Source organism: Pezoporus occidentalis, unplaced genomic scaffold (assembly GCF_034315485.1).
Source record: "Pezoporus occidentalis ecotype Australia unplaced genomic scaffold, CSIRO_AGI_Poc_V1 ctg49, whole genome shotgun sequence".
In the NCBI taxonomy this organism is placed as follows: domain Eukaryota; kingdom Metazoa; phylum Chordata; class Aves; order Psittaciformes; family Psittacidae; genus Pezoporus; species Pezoporus occidentalis.
Genome location: NW_026915824.1, coordinates 2,618,836 through 2,641,641, shown reverse-complemented (window position 1 = coordinate 2,641,641; position 22,806 = coordinate 2,618,836). Strand labels below are relative to the sequence as shown.

Here is a 22,806-nt window from a genome sequence, read left to right as displayed (position 1 = left end):
TCCTTAGCAGTCAAGCTCTTCTGTGTGGTTTCCACTGAAGGGGCAATAAGCTGGGGCAGTGAATTAGGGGGCTGTGTACAAAGGGTGCAAGGTATAGAGATTTCATGTCTTTTCCTGAGGGAATTTTTCTGCATTAACACTGATATAATGGTGCCTGGCTATGACAAAGATGAGCAGCTGAGAAATACATGTAATAAATAATGCACATAAACACACAAGATCATTTCTAAGGGAAGTGGAAGCCAGCCTTTTTAGCTCACGGCTAATGTGGTGGAATAATAAAACTCCCTCTAAGATGCTGTTGTCTGGCTTGACATGCTTTGTTTTCCTCCTTAACAGGGGAAGTGTTCTTGCAGATTAAAGGCCCACTAGAAGACACATATAAAATCTACTGCTATCGCCATGATGATGCACACACCATGCTGGAATCCTATGAAAAGGATGAAGAACTGAAGCAGTATTTGAGAGACTGTGTACAGTCCTTAAAGTAAGATCTTTTCAAATGATGATTTCCATCCATAGTCAGTTGCCTGGCAGGGAACATTTTAAATGGATGTAGATGAAAGGTCCCCTGTAAATCCGGAGTTTTATGAGGCTTGCTGGGAGCTCTGGCTTACGCTGCTTTCATGAAAAGATGACAAGCCAGGGGCCATGATTAGATTTCTTTTTCTCTAAGACGGCCAAAAATAGCTCAAGAAAGGCTGCTCTTCCCTTAGCTTCAGTGCCCCATACTGGCAAAAGAAATGCTGCATCATATCATGGGCTATTTGTAACACCTTGCCCAGCTGCCAGGAAACTTGCTGCCTCTGTCTTCAGCAATTCTATTCCTTGAATTTAAGTACCCTGTAATGGAGCTATTCACAAGCAGTGGTATATCTGGGTCCCTGTGGCAAGGCCCAAGGGATCTGGAGCAGCTGTGTGGTGCTGGACCCTTCATGATGGGGGTATTTGAGAGTGATCAGTATTTGACCAAGCTTCCAGGTCCCGCCAGTGGAAAGCACTTTGTGCCACCATCTTCAGTGCCAGCCCCTTGGGGAAATGTGTCAAGAAGTGGGGATATTGCAGAATAACAGATCCATCCTCCTCCTGCAGCCAGCCACAGGAACCAGCTCATCCTCTCCATGGAGGGTGCTTCTCTTCCCACCCATAAATCTCCTTGCCCCCTCACTTTCCCAAGCTGTCAGGAGGGAATGTGCCATGGTCTTTCAGATCAGAGGTCTAATTCCAGCCCCAGGAAAGTGTGCTTATAGGAGAGATGTAACACTACCACAAATAATAGAGTGTTCATCAGCAATAGATACTTCAATCACACCCCAGTTAGTGGTCGGTCTGCAGAGATGTGTAAGGACCTAGGAGATGGGAAGTACGGCAAAGTGAAATCTAGGAAGAGTGATAAAGTATTAACAACATTAAAAAAGAAATGTACACTTTGAAGACAGGTTATATTGAAAATAAGGCTTATTCTGTGCAATATGTCCAGTTATTAATTACGTAATAAAGTGTATGTGCAGAGTACTTAGGTTTTAGCTACCCTGGAAGTTGAAGGAAATGGATTTTCATACAAACTCAGGCTTTCACCCTAATGGATGGTCAGATATCTCCCCTAAAGGGGTGTTTTACTTGCTGATGCTTACAGTATTCTTTTCTGGCTAATCAAGAGAAACTGCTACTGTCATTCATTCATTCCTGCTGCTGAGGCAAGGGGACATGGAAAGAAATAAAGGTAAAAGATAGCATCCCCCTACATCCTAAGGTGGATGGTGCTACCTGAATTCCAGAGCCGGCAAGAAGAGCTCCTGTTCCAGTATCACAGCTGGGATTTGTGAAGAGAAAGGATATTTTGTGCTGAGCCATTATAGCCTTTGCTAGCAGGAAGTGCAAAGCCTTCTTTTCACAATGAAGCCTTGTTTTGTTTTGTTCTTTCGTGATTAGCCTTTGAACAGGAACTAATGAAAAAAGCACTGGTGTGTGCATACTACGTTGTGTTTTTTTCCTGGTGCCTAGAGATTGCATTGGAAGACTTGAAAGTGCATACTCAAATGCAGAGCTGTGGTCATCTAAACCTTTACTACAGATTGGAGAATTCTTGCCCTGGGAAGAAAGCTATGCAACATTTTTACCAAAGAAGTTGTAGGCTGTTTTCCACTGTGAGACACAATATATGCAGGGGCTGGTGACAGCTATTCTTGAGCAATGTTTACTTAAACATTTCTTTTGTTCCTTGGAAAGAATATTGTTCCATTTAAAAAAAAAAAATATAATTCAAATGGGCTAACGTCAGCAGGAGCTTCTGTTTCTGAGATGAGTAATATCTGCCATGTGAAAAACAACTTCTATATCGGGAGCAATTTGAGAGTGGATCTCTGCACATCTGTACAGACAAATCAGATTCAATTAGCCATGCTGCGATGCCTATTCTTCCTGTTGACTGAAGAGGAGAAATTCCATCCCAAACTGTAGGTGTCTGCCTTGGAGTCATGTGCAAATCCCAATTCTGTGGAGTCTTGTGTTTCAGCAGCGATTATGCAAACTGGGGATGTTGTTTGCTAGCTTAGCCAAAGAAATGCAGCTGGTAAAAATGAAAGGATGCTGGCAACTACCTGCTCTGCTTTCAGCCTGAAGTAGCTTGGTCAACTATTACAGGAGCAGAGGGATGTCATAAGCATGCAAAGGGCTGACAGTGCAGAATCAATGAAAGCACCAGCTTCCAGATGCTCAGTTAGGCACCGGTGGACAAGGAGATAAGAGTGCAGGCAATAAGAAGGCAGTGACTGACAATGTGATACCAAGTAAGCCTAAGGCACAGATGGAGTGACATTTTGGTTCCCCCACATTTGAGCATATTCATGCAATAAGCAAAATATTCTATATGCGTGCTTGCATGTTTCCAAACATTGCTTCTTCCAGCATATGTATCAGCACCATCCTACTCTGAAGAGGTTTCAGCCTACAAAATACTTAACAGATTAATTGAGTCTATATCCCAAAAGTCTGAAATGTATTCTTTGACATTTAAAAATACATTTCTATTTTAAGAGAGTAGATAGGAATGTATGTAAAGTGTAAGAATTACTGTTTAATTTTACTATTTTATATTAAGGACTTGATGTTACTTACCTCTGGCACAGTGACCCAAACTTCCTACCAGTGTTAGGACAAGGCTGGGTCTTACAGCCAAAGCCAGGTTTCTGACAATCCTTTCTTATTTGGGGCTGTCCTTTCAAAAAGATATAGGGCCAGATTCACCAGTACCCTCTGGCTGTTTTGTGCAGCTCTGCTGACACACAGCAGCCATAAACCTGAGTTAATCGGGCCAGTTACAGCTGCTCTGTGTCACTGAAGTGTATCTGAGAATCTGGCCCCTGATCAGTACAAATCCTTTTGGGAGGAATCTAATATATGTTTTGTTTTCTTCTTTTTTGCAGAAAGATATATGAGGAAGAGTAAGTACCATGCCTTTTTTACATGTAAAATAATCTTTAAAATATTGTTAATTTATCTTCAATATGCTTAAAACTGTGCATGTAGAAATTTTAAGAAGACAAGCCTTTTGTATCAGTATAAACCATAGATTTTTCCGGGACAGATGTGGTAAAGAATCTCAGTTTTAATTTCCCTAAGCCTGTCTAGTTTTCTAATTACTACTACACTAACTTGCAGTATCTTTGAAAACTTGTGGTTTATGAAGCTACTTAATTTGGTTGCCCTTTCTTACCACCTTGATGTCTTATCCATGTGCTCAGAGAGCTCTGAGGTCCACAAGAGCGCTTGTCAAAACATACTATTTGTCTTTGAAATCCAAACACTCTGAAACCATTTTGCATAGGCCTCTGTAGACCTGCTGCAATACACATTAGGTTCACAGGTAAAGCTATTTCTAAGACGATGACCTCTTTGGTAGCCCTATATGAGATGTCCACCATAAGGTCTTCCCACTGACAGTGGCTGGAAAAGCATCAGAAAAGGAACCAGCTTATTGCAGCACTTTGCCAGAATACTCACCCAGCCACCAATAACTTGTGGTTAAGAAACTTCTGTGCCAAATGCAACGTCTTTGAAAAGCTGTAGAGTTTATCACAGCTACAGTTTCTGGATATCCAGCAGGTTGGGATCATTGAAATGCAGCGTCTCCTGAAATTACCTGCAGGGAGAGGTCAGAGGAGGGGTTAGCTGAACTGAAGAAGATGATTGCAATTCCAGATAGAAATGTTAAAAGAGAAAAGAGGAGCAAGTGTGCTCTGTATTGGTAGAGGAGGAACATCTGTCAAGTCAGTAAATTTGTTAGTCAATCACACATAATAAATAACATCAGTGTAAAATACACTTTGAAGGATTTGCATGTTGAAATTCTGTATCAGGGGTTTTCAAAGTTTAGTCTGTGACAGAAAATAGCTTTTCTTCCTTTTGTTTTGAGAAAGGACACTCCTGTATATTCCTGTGTCCCAAGGAGTGGGGCTCCAAGAGGAACACAATATCCAGAGTCACAGTAAGACCATGTGAGACATCAATGCATATAGAACTGGCTGCTCTGCTTCGCATAATGAATGCCTAGTTTTCTCCTTCAAAAAGTTTCCAGTGGTGTGTAGGATACAACTCACTTTCTGAGTTTAAACTGGCGTTTATAAAGCAGTGCAGAATGCAATAAGACAGGTTTAAACGTGGTACCCACCTTTGGCTTGGCTGCCTCCCTTGGTGTGGTGGTGTTTGCCTTCCCTGCTGATGGCGGGGCGCTCAGAAACACTATCTGCAACTCAGCCTAGAAGTTGCAGAGCCTCAGAAGCCCCTGGGCAGGACTGAGCCCCCAAATCTGGTTAACGTTGAACTGTAAAATACAGTGTTAACTCACCCCAAATGGTCTGTGATGTTGCTGCTCCCACATTGCTTTTCACTCAAGCATAATCAAGAAAACAATTACATAAATATCAGACAGTGCTGCCCTTTGCTAGCAGCAAGATAGATAGGTTAAATTCTGCTTGGCTTAACAGCTGTGCAGTCTCAGTGAATTCCCTGGGTTTGCATGGGAGTCTTACAGCACAGTGGATTGTTTGCCCTACGTGTCTTGTACTAAAACGAACTCATGCACAGTAAACTATGAAGCTTGAGACTTTTCAGTTGTGCTGCAGCCTATGATGCCTGCACAGTGTTTCAAAACTGCCGAGCTGAATATGACACCAGCCTCAGCTTTGCTGTACTGTGCTGGCTATTGTGTTTGCACTGTACCTAATTGCTGTATGATGACAGCAAATGAAACTAAATCCTGAATCACCTGTCTTTGCAGAGCTCACCACCATGTGTGTTTTAAACAGGCAGGAATCTTTCTGCATTTGTGATTTCGTTTTACTGGGATGAGGGAGGAAGGGTATATGCTGTGAAGCTCACTGCAGCTAAACCAGCTGCATGTACTGCAGAGCTACAGTAATAATTTACAATGAGATTAGTACAGCAATGTATGACCTAGAATACTTGCTAAATTCACAGTAACATGGGGGGACAGCTGAAGGAGCATCACAAATGAATTATCAACTTAATTTTCTGCACAATAGAAGTCACAAGCCGTTACTCACCTGTTTCGGTTGCATGGCGAGGCCGTGTCCTGCCCATGTCCGTGTGTGTCCTAATGAGGGGTATTGCAAATGGGGCCTGTCCAGGGACAGTGGCTATCATCAGATAATCTTGCTAGGGAGAATTAGATGAGCTGAACTTTCTGGCATTGAGTGCCCTAGGGAGTCATTATCTTATAACAAACCTACTATCTCTCCAACCATATTGCAAGACTGTGTCATGCAGATACGCGAACAGAGGGCTGTTTATCACTCGGGCAGCTGTCCAAAGTGCAACTATAAAAAGAGAAGACACTTGAAGATTTTTCCATTCATGAGGCAGCTTTTATAGATTTGCATTCATGGGCCTTTTCAGAGAAAACAATAACAATTTAAGATTTTTTTTTTTTCATTATTGCTGCCAGAAGCTGAAAGAAGGGAAAATAGCTCTCTATTTAATGTAGGATACAGGGGAAATGAGGGGGATTGAAATGATGAGAAGGTTTGAGGACATCAAGAAGCCTTAAAAGGCATCTACTGTTAATTTTTTTTCATGCAGAACTTTTTTACAGATAATGCCTGTGCGAGAGAGATGGTTTAAATATGCAGATGTCTCTTCTCAAAGGCATTCAAATTGTTATTTAATTCATCATCAGTAAGGATCGGCTCTTGTACTTTTTATACATATAAAAGTGGAAATGGAAGCTTTTTTTTTCTGCTTTCTCTTACTCTTTCTACTGCACAAAACAATAGATGTCAGTCCACAAAACCAAGTGGCTGTTCCCTGGCTTTTGTACTCTCCTACTACATTGTGTTATTCCATCTTTCCACATGCAGAAATCCTTCTTTCCTAGCATTAACTCTTGCATAGTTAACACCAAACAACCTTTTCCCCTCCTAAGCAGCCCTTTTGGGCTTGCAAATGGAAAGCTTGCTCTGCTTTACTGCCCTTCACACTGTTACCAACGGCTGACATTGCATGCCAAAAGGGAGGTCTGTGAGTCATAGGTAGTCCATGCCAGCACTGGCGCTAGAGCATTGCCTGGTTATGAGGAGAGACAATGAAAATGTCAAGCAGGGATTGAGCCTGGAGCTGCAGAGCTCTTCCTGTGCTGGAAACTGTAACTTTCCTACCCTCATCCTTCTGCCACCTATGGCAGCTGCCTGCTTTGCCTTTGTGTAAGTGGCTTCCAGCAGGCTGGATCAAGCCTGGGTGAACATCCTGTATGTTCAGTGTTTCCTGAGGCTAGATCTGGTACCTTTTGTAAGCCCAGGCATTATTATACATAAGCTACCAGCAGCCAAACCACAGGTAAAAGACAGTAAAGCTTAAGAGTCACTGTGGTGAGTCAAGAGATCATATAATCATAGAATAGTTTGGGTTGGAAGGTACCCTCAGATGACATCTCCCTGCAATGAGCAGGAACACCTTCAGCTAGATCAGGTTGCCCAGAACCGCATCCAGTCTGAATGTGACCTCTGTGGGGAACCTGCACCAATGTTTCACCACACTCGTAAAAAATTTTCTCTCCTCTAGCCTGAATCTCCCCTCTTTTAGTTTAAAACTACTACACCTCATCCTATCACAACAGACCCTACTAAAAAGTATTTCTTATAGCCCCCTTTCAAGTAATGAAAGGCTGCAATAAAGATGTGAATGGACATCCCAGTTACTCACAGCAGGGAGATGTTGCAATTTCAACCCTGAGGGGCCAGGATGCAATAACCCCACTCAGATACATTTCTCAAACTTCCTGTTATTTGTTCTTCCACCTACATCTCCCTTCCTGGGTGTTGTTGAGTGTAAGTTGTACTACACACCCCCTCAGACTGAGTTGGACAGTTTCAGAGGTAATGTCTAAACCATAGTCTGGTAGGTTGCTGAAAATACAGTGAACTCAGACCCAGTGTGTATTTCTTACTGAGGGGGTAAGAGGAGGGTTTTGTTTACAACAGCCCCTGTTCCCAATAGATGTATCTTATTTTTGACTTAAGTGGTAATGAATATGACTTGGTGCAAAGCAGTGCTCTGGTTTTGATAATTTCTGTGGTTGAAAGATCAGCTGAAGGATATAAAAGGCAGTGGCTTCAATGACTAGACAGAAATAATGGAAAGTTTTTGTCTTCAAGGAGTTTCCATTATGTGTCAATTTTTTATTTATTTTTTTTAAATAAATTGTAGAGGAAAGCCAAATCTAATGGACATGGGATCCCTGATGATCAAACCAGTGCAACGGGTGATGAAATACCCCTTGTTACTCTGTGAACTCTTGAATGCTACTCCTGCTTCTCACCCTGACCATAAGGTGCTACAAGATGCCCTTTCTGCTATGAGAAACATAAATGTGAACATTAATGAACTTAAAAGGAGGAAAGACTTAGGTAAGGAAAAGGAACATCAAGTTCTTCTGTCTTTGTAGGTTTGGCGATTATGAGAGAGGTTTTAGCTCCAGTCATATCACTACAACAGTTTTGGCTGCTGCTACCCAACTTGTGTAGTACGCTGGGTTTCAAGAATGTAACAGATGCCTTAATGTTACTTGTCCTTAGCCAGCTATGTTATCTGACTGGTAACTTCAGAAGCATGAAGATTCATGTTATATCCATGTTCATTGTCCAGAATACAATTGCAAACACTGGTAATAATTAAGATGCAGTAATAGCAATGTCTTACAGATTTGCCATGTCGAAGCCCTAACTTCACTCTTCCCAAGGCTAGCATTGATAACAGGGTTTTCATCATCTCAAGCATTTTCACACAAGATTACAGCAAGTGGCATCAAAGTGTCTGCTCTCAAATGGTTTCATATTTGTGTGCCTATCTCTGTGAAAAGGCCTGCGAATACAGATTATTAGTGTCATGAAATTCTCTATCTGCAGTGCTGAAGTATAAGAGGAATGATGATGATGAAACCCTTAAAGAAAAGTTTTCCCGACTGAATATCCACTCTATTAGCAAGAAATCCAAGAGGGTCACCAGCCACCTGAAAATACTGACGGGGGGAGAACCTCAGGTACTCATCCAACTGCAGATTTGCATTGACAGCTTCAGTTCTGCTTTTGCACTGGGTTTTTTTAAAAAACATGTTGGAAATGGCGTTTGTGGTGTTACATTTTTTTCTGCATCATTTATAAAGTCATTTTCTGATTGTCACAGAAGACAGTAAAGATCTTTGTGATTGAAATAGAAAATAATGTAATGTGTTCCCCACCTTTTCCTTTTTTATCTCAGAGTTTCTCAGACTTCTGATCTTCAGCAGAGAGGAAGTGACTGGTAGTTTTGTGAAGCTCAGCCTGAGATCAGTGCTTTGCAGGATAGACTGGCAATAGTTACTGTGGGTGCTGAGACTGCGTTCTGTCCCACCTTGCTCTACATTGTAACATTCAGGTTCTGAACCCACCAAAGAAGATGAGCAATACTTCTGATTAGGAAAGGCCCTGGGGTTTGCCTCTCTGTGTAAGGACATGGAACCATCAAAAAATACCAGAGGCAAAGAACTCTGTGATAAGCCTGATGGGTCCTGGTTGCCAAAAGTAAAATGCTCGTTCATAATTTCGAGGTTGTAATTCAAAACCTAGCAGGATAAACATTTTCAGGAAAGCTTAAATCTAATTCGCAAAGAAAATCAATTACAACTGACCTTGAAAATAATATCCAGTGCACTTCACTGCATGAGATGGATGATTATACAAGGTCACTTGCCTTTCTAGATGTGACTTTACAAGACGTGCTGGTTTTTCCTGGTTTGTTTTTTATCAGTTTTCTCCCTTTCTCTGGTGCAAACTACCCACATATATATTTTCTGTTCATTTATTTGTACAGAGGGAAATTTTTGTATTCAGAATGGGACACCAGCAAGGCTACAAAATCAGAGAAAAACAGGGAATTAAATTTTGTTAAGAGGAGCTGTGATTTTTCTTTCTTTCTTTTTCATGAGAAAATTCTGGTTTATGTTTTGGGTTTTGTTTTGTTTTTAATTAAGCTTAAAACATTTGAGAATAATTTGTGAATCAGGATATATTTGTTAAATATTCAGCCCTCTGTCCTGCTTAATTAGACTGAGAAAGTTCCCAATTCACATCTCTGAAACACGCTGTGACCCTTACAGCAAGACCACTGAAAACAAGACTTGAGATTTCTCAAATTCCCCAAATAAAGGTAGGCAGAAATAAACGTATTTTCAGTTTTTTTTTCAGCTAGCATAAAAAAAGTAGTACAAGCCCATTTCCAGCTGCTGAGATTTCGTTGCTCTAGAGGTAACAGCTCCATCTACAGTGTGCCGGGGGGAAATCTCCCCGTCACCCACACATAAGTACCCAGAGAAGCAATGCCATGACATAAAAATATCTGAAAAAATTTTCACCATTCTTTCCTCAAATTGAGTAATAACATACAGAAAACGAGGAGTTTTATTAGTAAATGTAAGTGTGCTTTTAATAAAGCAACTCCCTGCTTCCACAAGGATTAAAAATAAAACTCTCAGTCACGTTGCCCTGTGCCTTTGGCTTTTCTTGGATTAAAAGTGGAGCTTGGAAGAATTAGGGGCCGATCATTCTGTTTTCAAAGGGAGGAGTTCAGGGAGAGTTTGCGTTTTTTCCAGCAGTGCTCTGGATGTTTTTTTCATTAGCCAGACTCTTTTGGGCTGCCAAAATAACAGCGCAAATATCTATTTTAGGTGAAAGATCAAACTTTTAATAAGGAAGAAAAGTTGTTTCGAAGTTTAGAGAAGACTGTGAAACTGTGTGTGAAGAACATTGCACTCTTCTCACAACATCTACAGGTAGGTACAGGCCTTTTTGAAATCTGTGACCACCAGCCATGTCCATGACCAGTTTAACACTGGTTAGGCACCACCAAATTACAAGCAGGCATACCTACATCACAATGTTAAATAAATGAGCTGTGCTGCCGCTGCATTACTGAGCCTGTGGCAAAGACGTTTGGAAGCCCACAAGTCTCCATTCTTCCTCTTAGAAAAGCAGGCTCTATAGAGACCCATGGGTACAGTGCAGAAAAGAAGGTTCTGTCTGGTGGCACAGTTATGGCTTTCAATCACTGTGAAGCTGTCATATGGGTCATGCACATCTGCTGCAGTGGTGCACCAACTGCTTCTCATTAAAAATGGAAGAACTGAGGTGCAGCCACATGAATTAAAATGTCCTAAAATGCATGTTTCAGCTGTGAGGACTCCTTTTAGCCTGTTGCTAGGTTGTGTTGAGGACTAGCATTAGATCTACAGAATGTTCAAGCCCAGTAAAAGTCTTTGCTTTTATCCTCTCCAAGAATGTGGGTTGGCTTGTAATTTAGCAACACTCCCCCTCTCATGGACAACTTACCAACTCTGTAGATGGCATGAGGCCCTTCAAAGTGTAAGTGTGCCCAAACTGGATATGCAGATTGCTTGAGAGGTAGGTAAGATCAACAGCCAGCTGCCAGAGCTTATAGCAAATGCATGTTGTTTTGCAACTGTTCAGCAAACAGTGAAAGGCCAGTGAGGTTAGCCAACAAAGGTTGTTGCCTTGAACGGTGTTAACAGTTCCTTATTCAAACAGATGTGTACTTCATTAAGATTAAAATTCAGAGTAAGTGAAATAAATACACCACTGTAGTCCTACTTAGTCCCGCAAAAGAGGCCTTTGAGGGTGCATGGTCTTGACCTGGCTCCTTTCTGAGTAGTACCTAAATTCCAGCAGGACATTTATGAGGTTGGGGCATATTTTTTTCAGTTGAATATTAACTACTTGATTCTTAAATAGTTTACATGAAAACAGACAAAACACAGGAAAATGTTATCACAGTAAACTATTCCACAGTGTCTGAACACTGCACAGCAGCTGCATGGGTGCCAGAGATGGAAGATATTTCTGATTCCATCAGTATTATTGCAGCATTTGCATGAGTGAATGCAGTATATTAAAACAGATTGTAATAGTTTCATCTTCCTACTACCTTCTTGATTAGGATTCTATACATCAGGCTGCACAGAATATAACTGGTCTGGAGGAAATCTTGCAAGACAAAGATGATGAAGTCAACAACTGTTTGAAAACAAGGAACAACAGAACAAATCTCTGTGAAGACCTGGTAAGTTTATGCAATGTCCAGCATTACCCAGCTATCTGTATGTGTGAGAAAACAGGTGGTCTATGCAAGGGAGACTAGGACAGAAAAGAGCAAAAAACCTTAGGAATCCTTTGGAAAAGATGAGTGAGTTTTTTGGCTCAGTTTCTGTAGGAAACAAGATAAAATTCAGTGCACTGGGTTTTCCTTTGAAGAAAACTTATCAAGCTAAATTTCTGAGTTTAAATGAAAATCTTTACGCTAAATTTGCATGTTTCACTTGAGCTTCAGACAAGAGCAGCAGATCTTTAATTTGCTACTTTTGTTATCAACATTTGTAGTTTTAGATTGACTTTTGACTTTTGTGGTCTTTGTTGTGCTCATGAACATGCTCCTGAAATCAGAGATCTGTGCAAATCTCAGCTTTATTACATTTTTAAGTAAGTTACTATCCTTCATGTAGGAAAACCATGGAAATTCTGAATATAGCCTATAAGAATTACATAGCAATTAAAAAAAAAAAAAAGTAATAGTTTTTCCAATAGTCATTGCTTTCAAGGTCCAAATGAACTCTAATGCCTGGCTCTACTAAGATAGAATCATAGAATAGTTAGGGCTGGAAAGAACCTTAAGATCATCAAGTTCCAACACCCCTGCCATGGACAGGGACACCTCCCACTAAACCATGTCACCCAAGGCTCTGTCCAACCTGGTCTTGAACACCGCCAGGGATGGAGCATTCACGACTTCCCTGGGCAACCCATTCCAGTGCCTCACCACCCTTACAGGAAAGAACTTCTTCCTTATATCCAATCTAAACTTCCCCTGTTTAAGTTTTAACCCGTTACCCCTTGTCCTATCACTACAGTCCCTAATAAAGAGTCCCTCCCCAGCACCCTTATAAGCCCCCTTCAGATACTGGAAGGCTGCTATGAGGTCTCCACGCAGCCTTCTCTTCTCCAGGCTGAACAGCCCCAACTTCCTCAGCCTGTCTTCATACGGGAGCTGCTCCAGTCCCCTGATCATCCTCGTGGCCCTTCTCTGGACTTGTTCCAACAGTTCCATGTCCTTTTTATGTTGAGGACACCAGAACTGCACACAATACTCCAGGTGAGGTCTCACAAGAGTAGAGAGCAGAGTAGAGGGGCAGGATCACCTCCTTCGACCTGCTGGTCATGCTCCTTTTGATGCAGCCCAGGATATGGTTGGCTTTCTGGGCTGTGAGCGCACACTGAAGACGGCTCATGTTCAATTTCTCATCAACCAACACCCCCAAGTCCTTCTCTGCAGGGCTGCTCTGAATCTCTTCTCTGCCCAACCTGTAGCTGTGCCTGGGGCTGCTCCGACCCAGGTGTAGGACCTTGCACTTGGCATGGTTAAACTTCATGAGGTTGGCATCAGCCCACCTCACAAGCGTGTCGAGGTCCCTCTGGATGGCATTCCTTCCCTCCAGCGTATCAACCGAACCACACAGCTTGGTGACATTGGCAAACTTGCTGAGGGCGCACTCAATCCCACTGTCCTTGTCAGCCTTCCAGGAGAATCTGCTCCAAGATTTTGCCAGGCACAGAGTTGAGACTGACTGCTCTGTAATTCCCCGGGTCATCCATTTTCCCCTTCTTGAAAATGGGGGTTATATTTCCCTTTTTTCAGTTGTGGGGAACTACACCTGACTGCCATGAATTTTCAAATATGATGCCCATTGCTTAGCAGCTTCATTCGCCAGCTCGTTCAGGACCTGCAGATGGATTTCATTAGGTCCCATGGACTTGTGCACATTCAGGTTCTTAAGATGGTCTCGAATCAGATCCTCTCCTACAGTGGGCCCAAGGTCTTCATTCTCACAGTCCCTGAGTCTGCCTTCCAGGACTCGTGTGATGTGGTCAGTGAAGACTGAGGCAAAGAAATCATTAAGAACCTCAGCCTTCTCCAAATCCTGTGTAGCCAGTTCTCTCAATAGCTTTCAGAGAGGGCCCACATTGTCCCTATTCTGTCTTTTATTTGCTATGTACCCGTAGAATCCCTTCCTGTTATCTTTCACATCCCTAGACAAGTTTAATTCTAACTGGGCCTTAGCTTTCCTAACCTGGTCCCTAGCTTCCCGGACAACATCCCTGTACTCTTCCCAGGCCTCCTGTCCTTGCTTCTACTTTTTATAAGCCTCTTTTTTTCATTTGAATTTTCCTCAGGAGCTCCTTATCCATCCAAGGAGGTCTCCTGGCCCTCCTGCTGCACTTCCTTCTACTCGGGACGCAACCCTCCTGAGCTTGTAGCAGGTGATCCTTGAATATCAACCAACAGTCTTGGGTCCCTCTGCCCTCTAGGGCTGTATCCCATGGAACCTTTCTAAGCAGGTTCCTGAAGAGGCCAAAGTCTGCTCTTTTGAAGTCCAGGGCAGTGAGCTTGCTGCACGCTCCTCTCACTGTCCTGAGGATCTCAAATTCGAGCATCTCATGATCACTGCATACAAGGCTGCCCTGGAGAGTCACATTTCCAATCAGCCCTTCCCTGTTGGTGAGCACGAGGTCAAGCATGGCACCTCTCCTTGTCGGCTCCTCTATTACTTGCAGAAGGAAGTTGTCTTCCACACAATCGAGGAACCTCCTGGATTGCCTGTGCTGGGCCGTACCGTCCCTCCAACAGATATCAGGGTGGCTGAAGTCCCCTAAAATGTCTCTTCAATATGGGACAGCTGCTCAAGCTGGAAAAATTCAGAGATGAAGGTTTCCTTACCCTTTCCTAGTTCTTTTCAGAGTAAAAAGTAGCCATCCAGTCCTTTCCAAAATACTGGAAACAGAGTCTGCCAAGAAACTGAAGGATCTTTGACAGGCCACATCCTCCCAGATAATGACAGGGAAGTAAGATGTATTTCCTTTCCTTTGAAGTTTTCACATTTGAAAAGAATCTCAAAAAATAATCACAACAATCAGAAAGATATTTTCAATGTCTTTACAATGAATGAGTTCATAAAGTGCAGAATAATACCCCTCTATCATTGCAGTGGTGAGTGAGTCCAGTATGGACGATGCCCCCATATTCAGAAACATCAAAGAAAAGCAGAGGCAATTCCATATGCTATTAACCATGTTAATTTCTACTTGTTATCTATTTATTTCTGTGTCTTAGGTTTACAAGATCACAAAGATTCTCTATCCCATGTATAAGGGTTTTTTTAAAAGAAGTTTTGTCCTGACATTGCGCAATGAGTAGATGTTCTCACTGAATAACCCAGTGTTCTTCACATGTTCTCCTGAAAGGCTATTATCAATGGAGATCTCAGCAGTGAGCTTAGGTTATTATTCTTTTTTCCCTTTGTGCATTTGTCAATAATGAATACCTTCCTCTCCCATTATATTTTAGTGAAAAGTTTAGGACAGAAATCCACAATAGCTTCTTCTCTTCCAGAAATCAGCAGTGTGGAAAAACAGTTTTCTTAATGCATCAATCAAAAATTTGCTAAACACAGTCCAGTTTTTCAGGTGGAAATAAAGGGACTATCTCTACAGTATGCATCATCTTGGCCTTGGGAGAGCAATTGTGGTGCCAAAATGGATCTGTCCTCTGTGCTGTGTTATGGAGGGTAGAGGGACAGATGCTCTTTTATGCTCACATTCAACCCAACAGCTTAATTCACATAGAATGTGGAAGAGCTTTAATATGATGATGAGTTTTACTCACTACAAGCCTGTGCTGTATTTGAACAAGTGACTTACAAAAATAAATTTTATTTCATGCAATATTAATCCCTTGAGACAATTAGAGACTAATGGAAAAGTCTGAGACTTCTTTTTTTTTTACCAGGTGTCTAATTTTGTTGATTACCAGAGATAAAACCAACAAGCATAACATAATTTAATCAAATCAACTGATTGTTTGTGTTTGCTTAAACAGGAATTGAGTTACAGCTGTCTCCAGGAAAAAAAAAAAAAGGGGGAAAAATAAAAAGCTGCTACATGACTGCCATTTAACAAGACTCCATTGCCTCTAGACTGTATACTGGCATGGGCCTTCCAGTTAGGGAAATCCCACTTTTATCTCACCACTTCACTTATACTTGCCCAGTTTTTCCTCAGTGGGAACACAATGAGGGCCACACCACAGGCTGCATACTCCAAGGGACCACTACTATTACTAGACATTTTAAGCTACGAAACTGTTACCTCTCCTTTGCAGTGTTATAAAGAAGATTCCAAGTCATGATAGATGATGCTTGAAGCTGCCTCTAACAGCAATGCTTTGTGAAGAGTAATTAACAGGTTGCTTGATAGGCTACCATCAGGCTTAACCTTTACTGGGCTTGAAGGAGTGTATAAATGAAGTAATAAGTAGGTGTGTTTTTTTACTTTTCCAGATGGCTCAGCTGGACAAGCTTGTTTTGACTCCTCTCTCAACACTGCGAGCCTTGTTTTCAGGCCCACAGAAGCTCATCCAAAAGCGCTATGACAAGTTGTTGGACTATAACAGCTACCTTCAGAGGTCAACAGGAGAAGAGCTGGACCTGGCAAAGAAAGACTATGAGGCTCTAAATGCACAGCTAGTGGAAGAACTTCAGGTATTTAACAGAGCAGCCAAAAAAATTCTGCTGAACTGCCTGCATTGCTTCATCACCCTCCTCAGGAATATTATGTCTGCAGCACTTCAATCAAATTCTGCTGTGGTGGTGCCTGTTCCAGTAAGTACCTTAGAAACAGGTGTAGCTCTGACTTCGTCTCTTTTCTTTCTGTATGATTTAGCTAGAGTTATTAAGGACACATGCCTGCAAACTACACTGATTTTGTTTGTTCTGCTGAATATAGGTTTGTTTTTTTTCCCCTTGCAAGCTCAGTAGAGGTTAAGTTCTGAGCTTGTCAGGCCTGGACTTTTGAATGAGAATGATCCAAATGCAGCTGTTGCAGCTGTTACAGCGATAGTATTGACAAGAACATTACAGTAAGGCAAAAACGGGGGCAGAGGCTAGCAGTTTAGTCATTGATTCTTAGCACCTACCCTGAGTAGCCCAGAAAACACAGGAAGAGAAATCCTAAGAAAGTACCTGCACACTCCTGGTGCTGCTAGACCTTCAGAGTCACAGATGACTGCAAAAGCCAAAAAGTTTGCAGATCTGATTAAATAATTTCTATGAAAAGCAAGTTGCTTTTAAACCCAATATACTGCAGAAATCTCTAGGCAGTAAGGAATAGCTTTGTCTATGCTGACATTTTTAAAAAGTTCAAATCATTTCACTTAGTAGCCAAAGGTATTAAAGATGCCTGTGTGAGCTACACAGAAGGGCAGTAGTTGTTTCCAGCCCACACTACTCTTTCTGGGCATTCTCAGAGAATCATAGAATCAACTAAGTTGGAAAAGATCTTTAAGATCATCATGATCATTTCCTGAAGAATAACATTGAGAAATTATTGTTAATTTCTGTGAAAGTCATACAGTCAGTTTTGTTGTACTTTTGCCTAAAAGACTTGAACCCCTGGAGAAATGCAACTGCAACAATGCCTTCTGCACATCCAGATCCACTCACCTGAACCAGGGCAAGACTCTATATAGGAAACACATTGTAGTGAGGCAATTCTGGAGTATTCCTTTCCATCAGCCTTGAACAGCACATTACAGCCAGGAGCAGCTGAAAAATTAAGCAAGCAAGGTCATGATCAAAACAGAGCTGCAGTGTTTAATGGGAAAATGAAAGTTTTTCCTGCATGAAGAAATTGCATCCCTGTAATTTGACTATTTAATGTTTTGAAAGCTGTTGTATTGAGCATTGTTTTCTATGAGGCTCTGCCTACAAAATTACCTTATTTTTCTTTTTTTCTGTTTACATCAGCAAATACATTTATGGTTAGCACAGGCCAAAAGCACTTACACAGTGCCACAGACAGAGCTTCAGCTTTCCACACAATTTTTAACCTGGTGACAGCTTCCAGTTGCACAAACACACAGCTGTGATGTAAGCTACTCCAAGCCTTACAGCATATTGGCCACTCCTGAGAGCTGCTGAGATGCACATTTGCATCTGAAAGCAGGTGGCTCGGTAGCATAAGAGCAAGGCTGTTCATTTTCATCGCTGTTTAGATTATTTTTTTAATGATTTAACTTAAATTAGTATGTCTTTTAAATCCAATAATGACTTTTTTTATTTTCCATCTTGGACCTAGCATGCCATAGTCTCTGCAGAAAATAGAAGTAACTTGTCAGATATCCTGGCTCCTAGGGTTCAGCCCCTTAAACCAGATCTGCTCTCTCAAATCTCCTTACCATTTTGTTTGTGAGATCTAACCCACCTTTGTGTTTGCAGCTGTCTTCCACAAGCATCTGTGAAGTGCAGAATCAATTGATGGAAGAGGTTCACAAGCTGAATTTTGTAAAAGAAAACAGCAGTGCCACTTTTATTGAGAGAAAATTGAGCTTGGAAAAAAAGAAAGTTGTCCCTTCTCCAGTGAGTACCATACATCCAAACTGTGCATGATGCATCCCCTTTTGGTCACTTTTGAAACAAATCCATCTTTATGCCACCTAGAGGTCTGGGCTTGATGATTTTACTGGGACTCTGAATCAGCTTGTTGCAATGAAGCTGTTCCATTGACCAGTAACTTCTGAAGATCTTTCACTCTGTTTTCATGTTACTACCTTGAAAACCCACTTGAAATTATCTCCGATTACCCTTAGGTCTTCAAGCACATGTTAAATCTAACGTTCTATGTGTAAACTTTGATTATTTCTTTTATTAAATACTCTTACAGTGCATCTTAGTCTTCTAATTCAGAACATTTTTTTCCTCATCCTCAGCTCTGGCTATGTGTAGTGGTGTTTACACACATATGCACCCACATACACCCCCATAGCAGAAGGTTCAGAAATTCAGTAGGAAATCTGTGTCCCCCTGGTTCCCAATCTTACCAGACACTTCCAGAGCTTTTAGGAGTCTAGTTTGCAGTAAAATAAAAACTCAAGTGCAGTTCAAGTTTTTGGGAGGAGCTGAGGAAGCTGTAGAATTCCTTTTATCATCAGCAAGGCACAGGTGCTTTTGCTCCTATGGTGCATTAAGTTCACATTAATGTGCAGCACTTCCTTCCCTACCCTCTAACCAAAACCTGAGTGAATATGGTACCAGCAGTTAATAGCACCTTGCCCTTATTTAGCGAGGTAATTTCACACAAAAAGCAGACTGTTTGAGTACTACTGATTTTATTGTCTCATGCCTTACCATGCAAGTTGTTATGTGACCTTAGCACACCTCAGCTGATTTTTGCATTATGCTTTTTTTGGTGATATTACATAGATATTTGATAGGTATGTTTTATATATATTACAAGATCATTGCTACAGGAAAACAACGAAGCAAGTGACACTTCACATACAGAGCACCAGCTCTTTGAGAGCGCAGGGCAGACTAAGAGGTCTTTAATTAGTGCAATTCCTATGTTTCTTTAAAATCTGCCCCTTATTGCTCACCTATTAATATAGCAGTTCCACAGGTCATTGCTACATATGCAAAGGAGACTTGGCTACCTATAGCTGTGTAAGTAACTCGATTTGTATTTAAAAATGTAGGGTCAGTCGCTGCATGCAACATACACTGGGTTTTATGCACCTGTATTGCGCTAGAAATGGCCTCAGCATTGTTTCCAGTGAATAACTTTCTTTGATTTTAAGCTCGAATCCCCACGTCAAACAGAAGACCACAGGTCCAAGCTGCTGTCTACATACAGCACAGAAGTGCTATACCAAGCTAAGCGCAAGTGCAATGCCACACAGGAATTTGATATTGATTTACATGAAGGAGAACTGGTGGCTGTTGTGGAGCAAAAGGACCCCTTCGGAAGTATGAGCAGATGGCTTGTTGACACAGGAAGTAAGTTCTTTGCACAAACATCCCAATAACAGCTTCCCTTTGGGATATTGATTTGTTTTCATTCTGGCCCCATCTGTTTGCCTCTGTCATACTGACAGCTGCATAAATGGTTGGTTTTGAAATGCTTTTAGCAGTGTCTTGCTGTTCGCTTATTTTCTCTCTTTTCATTCTGGTATCTAGTTCTTAAAGGGTATGTGTATTCCTCCTTCCTGAGGCCTTACAATCCAGCCAAAATGCAGAAGGACATGGCAGAAACCAGCTTTGATGGTGATGATTTTGATAATATCAGCCTCTTTGTCTCTTCACGGCCCTCTACTGACAGCAGCACAAGAAGTCCAGGGCACAAGAAGAGTGACAGCACCTCATCTCTTCAATTCTGCAAAAATCCCACAATTAATGGCACAGGGACCGATGCTTTTCAGGATACGGATGATCATGTATGTATGGCACACACTGTGCCTGTCTTCTTGTTCCTATTTCAAATCTAGAATTATAATTTAAATGTTTTCCTTTACACCAGAAAAACTGGCAGTAATCTGTTAGTATGACATGGGAATTAATTATCCTCTGTTCTTTGCCTTTCTTAAATAGCTACAGGGTAGGAAAAGATAATCAGTTAAACTGTGAATCGCAGTCCTTGCTTACAGAATACACACCCCACCTCATGTCCAACAGGTCAAGGTTCTCCTATGGAGCAGGTACCTGCAAAACAGCTCAGCTGGGGGGATTTTTTTCACTTACTATTGATAAGGAAGCTGTGGAAATGCTGATCAGCAAGGCACAGAAGTTATAGACGGGTGCCACATTTGAGTACAGGAGCTTTAGGAAAGGCGGTTCGCCCTGACAAAACCTTGGTGGAAATTTCTCCATCCAGTTCCAAGGCTGCTTGGTGTGACAGAAATAGACACCTGGTGTGAGCTGACAAGCTTACTAGTGTAGTATTGTGACGAGGTCTCAGAGCTTGATTTGTTCCTCCCCATGCAGAATTCCCCAGATCCTTCAATTTTACTTTTGATTTTGGCCCTGTTCATTGTAGCGTGTCTAGCAACTGCAGACCACATAGTTCCGTACTGGTTTGTATACATTATTACGCATTTTCTGCATACAGAATTCATACTAATACACAATGACAAAGTAAGATGTGGCTACATTTCTGAATTCAGATATTGTTTTTTGTGGATTTTGTTTTTCAGACCTTCTATGCTGTTTATGCATTTCAAGCAAGAAATGATCAGGAACTCAGTCTTCAAGAGTACCAGAAGGTTAGGATACTTCAGTTTTCTGACCTGAGTGGCAATAAAGAATGGTGGCTAGCAGAAGCAAAAGGTCAAAAAGGGTATGTACCATCCAATTATCTTGGGAAGATGACATATGCTTAGGAACAGAAAGGCCCATTGAGCCAGTTTCCCTGAAGTAGACAGAATAATCATCTATCATGGTTTGCAGCAAGCAAGACAAACTCACAAATGATTGACAGAAGCCATAGTATCTGGTACAGCACACAGGTGATATTGAGAACCTCCATCCTCTAAAAGCCATCACCTTGTCAAGACCTGAGGGAGGAAACACTTCACAGGAAGACTGATTCTGATTAACATCCCAAAGAAGTTGCTTTTCTATTACCCCATAATTTTCTCTTTTGTCAAAGCATCCTACATCAAGAGTAAACCTGCAAGTACAAATTACAGGTAAAATTATGTTTTTCTTCCATGATATTTAGCAAATAATAGTCAAGATGAAGAGAATTAACCTTGGAAAAGGACAAATTCAGACTTCAGGGATGCTGTAGTTCTGCCTTAATTGTTCCTGAACCACTATATCAATGAACGCAGACACTTCTTAGATTTCATGCTTTTTGATTGTCTGTTTTTATCCTCAGCCACTTTTGTAATGAACTTTTTTCTCAGTGGAAATTATTGGAGTTGGAAAAGAAAATGGGTTTTATTTTTGTATGAAACATTTCAACTTAAAATGTATGAAATGCGGTGTACCAGTGGCTGGTCCCAGGGCAGAAAGTATATTTAGTTAAATATGGGAATGGGGGCAGGGAAAGAGAGGGCACAAGAAACAGGTACTGTGAAACAAAATTTATAATTTTTAAAAGAATTACACAACTACTTCATATGGTAGGAAGCAGTTTCAACAATATGGAAGTGCCTCAGGTTTGAAATTCCACGTATGTCTCTACACTAAGTGCTTTATAGCAAGTAGTGAATTGAAACGTGTTATCGGACTTGGGAAATTTATTAAGATAAAAAAAGTAAAGTCAAGCAGTGCCTTTCAATGAATATATACTGCCTATCTGATTCCTTAGGTCAGCTACAGGGATCATAATGTCTAGTAAATAAGCTAAGACTTAAGATTCATCGAAAGTTCTCTGCCAGAAAAATAAGGAAATCATTCTTCCCAAAGTGTCTGACATTAGATTGAACAGTGAAGAATGTGTCCATGAGCTGATTCACTGTTTACAGAATTCAGAATCAAAAGCCCTGTATTTTGCTAAAGTATCTTCAAAATGGTCAAGGCTGTTTTAACAAATTAATATAGTTCACATTGCATCCTCAATGAGCATAGAAAACAAAAAATCCCAAGGAAGAATCTGAATGTCAAGTTCATTAGGTTCACCAACTGGGTCAGGCTGGTGCTCTACACTTGAATTAGATTGAATAGTGGTATAACAACAATTAGTCATAGAACAACATCTCAGTGTTGTTACCATCAATAACTGAGTGTTCATCACAGTTTATTTCAGTACAGCAGCGCCTAGGTCCTCTTGTGATAAGTGAGGACCTTCTTGTGCTAAGCATTGCAAAAAGGAAACAAAAAAAGTGACTATGCCTGCAGCAGACAGTGTGATTGAAGGTAAACTCCTGTCAGGTATTTTCTGTACTGCTGCATAATTGCTTATTACTGACTTCTAAAATTAAGGAGGAAGAGGGGTGTGTGTTTGGGGATCAAGGGTGTTGTTCTAAATTGTTCTAAAACCTTTGTGTAAATTTCTACTTCCTGTAGTTGAAGTGTGGGGCATGAGGATGAAACGATTCAAAAACTTTACTTAGACATGATGGGAAATAACGTGTCAGCAAAGAAAGAATGACAAAAGCTAGAGCAGTCAATGCAAATAATAGCTTTTGTTACATTAATGAACCCAGTTTCATTTTATTTAGTGCCCCAAATTTTCATACTATTTTCCAAAGAATGTAAAGAAAGTTCTCAGCCTTGCTCAGAAGGTGAGTGCAGTGGATCACAGAGATGAAAACCTGAAATTTGTGCTGGATTAAATCATATGATAGAGAAACCTTTTGCGTTCTCTGAGATGGACATCCAGAAACTGGTTTGTGAAACTCTGAACTATTGCCATC

The 22,806-nt window shown here is 41.1% G+C and overlaps 1 protein-coding gene across 2 annotated transcripts in view; it reads left to right on the top strand.

The window, feature by feature from the left end:
* Positions 1–22,068, top strand: part of ARHGEF38 (Rho guanine nucleotide exchange factor 38) — a 39,203-nt gene extending 17,135 nt beyond the window's left edge. The window contains exons 4-13 of one of the 2 annotated variants that reach the window (XM_062636701.1): positions 340–487; positions 3,426–3,443; positions 7,723–7,922; positions 8,421–8,554; positions 10,217–10,321; positions 11,503–11,625; positions 15,953–16,273; positions 17,888–18,028; positions 19,246–19,444; positions 19,625–22,068. In XM_062636701.1, the coding sequence (XP_062492685.1) occupies positions 340–487; positions 3,426–3,443; positions 7,723–7,922; positions 8,421–8,554; positions 10,217–10,321; positions 11,503–11,625; positions 15,953–16,273; positions 17,888–18,028; positions 19,246–19,444; positions 19,625–19,932 (1,697 nt within the window). In that variant the 3' untranslated portion in view covers positions 19,933–22,068. Of the gene's footprint in view, positions 1–339; positions 1,151–3,425; positions 3,444–7,722; positions 7,923–8,420; positions 8,555–10,216; positions 10,322–11,502; positions 11,626–15,952; positions 16,274–17,887; positions 18,029–19,245; positions 19,445–19,624 lie in introns of those variants that run through there. The other variant, XM_062636702.1, reaches the window with a different exon arrangement.
* Positions 22,069–22,806: the final 738 nt, after the last annotated feature.